We start from the raw sequence: 2,803 nt of genomic DNA on the forward strand, positions 1-2,803 counted from the left end.
AAAGATCCATGATCATCCAGCTTATTGTGCCCATGTTGAAGAAGAAGAAGACGAAAAGCCTTGGTTACATGATATCAAGGAATATTTGGCAAAAGGAGAGCACCCAGAACTTGCAAACCATACTTATAAATGCACACTTCGGAGACTATCCAACAACTTCTTTCACAGTGGAGGAATCCTGTATAGGAGGACTCCTGATTTGGGGTTATTAAGGTGTGTCGATGCAAAGGAAGCATCCAGGCTACTAGAAGAAATTCATGTTGGGACCTGCGGTCCGCATATGAATGGTTTTGTCTTAGCAAAGAAGATACTCTGAGTTGGTTACTTTTGGATGACTGTGGAAACATACTGCAATCAGTATGTCCGGAAATGCCACTGCTGTCAGATACATGTAGACATGATAAAGGTACCTCCGAATGACCTTAATGCAACAAGCTTGCCATGGCCGTTTGCCGCCTGGAGAATGGATGTTATTGGACCAATCAAGCCTGCCCCTTCCAATGTGCACAGGTTTTTCCTAGTAGCAATCGACTATTTCACCAAATTGGTCGAAGCAGCATCTTACAGAGCACTAACTAAGAAAGTCATGGTAGACTTTGTCTTCGACCAAATTGTTTGTCGATTCGGGGTTCCAAAGTCGATCATCACTGATAATGGCTCCAACCTCAATAGTGAATTGATGAAAGCTATGTCTGAAACCTTCAAGATCAAACACAAGAATTCCACAACCTACAGGCCGTAGATGAATGGAGCTGTAGAGGCCACCAACAAGAATATCAAGAAGATATTGAGGAAAATGATAGAGAAGCATAAACAGTGGCACGAGAAGTTATCATTCGCTCTATTAGGGTATCGCACCACAGTCCGCACATCAACCGGAGCAACCCCTTATATGCTGGCTTATGGTACAGAAGTAGTCATTCCCGCCAAGGTAGAAATTCCTTCCCTAAGGATCATACAAGAAGCTGAGCTCGACGACACAGAATGGGTAAAAAGTAGTTATGCGCAACTAGCCCTTATAGACGGAAAGAGAATGAATGTAGTCTGCTATGGTCAACTCTATCAGATCAGAATGTCCAGAGACTTCAACAAAAGAGTCATGCCGAGACAGTTCACATTGGGGCAGCTGGTGTTAAAGAAAAATTTTCCGCATCAAGATGAAGCCAAGGGGAAATTCTCTCCCAACTGGAAGAGTCCATACATGGTCCACCTAGTTCTGAAAAGAGGAGCCCTCATACTTGCAGAAATGGACGAAGAAGTTTGGCCAAAATCGATCAATTCAGATGCAGTCAAGTGTTACTATGTGAAATTTTCATGCTTCCCTTATTTGATGTAATTTGAACTACGCTTGACCTAATTCCCATTTAAGAGGGGATACGTAGGCAGCCGTATGGGTTCGGTCACAATTCAATAAAATTTTCATTTCCCCGCAATTGGAAATTGGGGCAGAATTTTGAGGAGGACCCTCAAAATTCCGAAGTAATTTCAGCTGATGGTCGCAAGCAACAGCCAAAAGCATCAACCCATTAAACTGGGGCCGAATTTAGAGGGGGACCCTCAAAATTCCGTAGCAAGAGAGGTTGCAATGTCTCGAACCACGTCACAGTCGTCGGTTAATCTAAAAATTATTATATCATATTTTTACAAATCATGCATATTACTGAAATTGCTTTATTTAGCAACGCTACACCAATAATACATATAGTATCACCAGATTAGAGCCGAGCAAGTCAAGAAAAAGACAGCGGGGATGCAAACTAACCTCCCTTTACAAAACTCACGATTTTTCTTTGGATGCAGGCACTTGGAATACGAAATCATCAAACATACTATACACTCACAAGACAAACATTGTTCGGGAATACAACTCTCAGAACCGTTGCACTTACCAACATTTACTATCCACACACACCAATGACATTCCGTGTGTCACAATTTACCCATCAGTCACAATATCGCAATCTGCTATCAGTTAAGAAAGTTTTATCACTATTTTCCATTTTATTTCTTGCATAAGGCTACCATTCTACCTTCCGAGACTAAACGTTGTCACCATCTGTATTTCTGCATTGCGTAAGGCTACCATTCTTCCTTCCGGCGTTAAGCTATGCCTCCATCTGCATTTTTTTCATTGCATAAGGCTACCATTCTGCCTTCCGAGGTTAAACTCTACCTCCATCTACATTTTTTGCATTGCATAAGACTACCATTCTGCCTTTCGAGGTTAAGCTCTACATCTATCTGCATTTTTTGCATTGCATAAGGCTATCATTTTGACTTTCGAGACTAAACGCTATCTCCATCTGCATTACTGCATTGCATAAGGCTATCACTCTACCTTTTGAGGTTAAGCTCTACCTCCATCTGTATCTCATGGGCTGAAAGATCACCACATACTACATTGGATGGCTAAAAGATCGTCGCATACTGCATCTGCAGAGCCAAATGATCGCCTTCACACAGCTGAAAGATCGCCTTATACTGCATTCGCATGGCTAAAAGATCGCCTCATACTGCATCTGCATAGGCTAAAAGATCTCCACGTACTACATCTCATGGGCTGAAAGATCGCCAAATTATTCAAAGGCGTCATCGTTCGGAGGCACCATTTTCATAGCCCGAGAACACCATGTCATGGCCCGAGGATCCCTTTTTAATCTTCGTATCATTATTCAAAGGTATCATGGTTCGGAGGCACCATCCTCATAGCCCGAGAGCATCATTTCATAACCTACGAATCCTTATTGCACGCTTCATGGCCCAGGACATCATCCTAACCGTCCAAAGACAACATACATAGTCT

The 2,803-nt window shown here is 42.4% G+C and overlaps 1 protein-coding gene across 1 annotated transcript; it reads left to right on the forward strand.

Moving 5' to 3' along the window:
- The first annotated feature begins 892 nt into the window (after positions 1 to 892).
- LOC138868254 (uncharacterized) lies at positions 893 to 1,336 on the forward strand. The gene has a single exon (XM_070145790.1). It carries the CDS (start codon positions 893 to 895, stop codon positions 1,334 to 1,336), a length of 444 nt encoding a protein of 147 aa, XP_070001891.1.
- The last annotated feature ends 1,467 nt before the right edge of the window (positions 1,337 to 2,803 follow it).

This window comes from Nicotiana sylvestris, chromosome 5 (assembly GCF_000393655.2).
Source record: "Nicotiana sylvestris chromosome 5, ASM39365v2, whole genome shotgun sequence".
In the NCBI taxonomy this organism is placed as follows: Eukaryota; Viridiplantae; Streptophyta; class Magnoliopsida; order Solanales; family Solanaceae; genus Nicotiana; species Nicotiana sylvestris.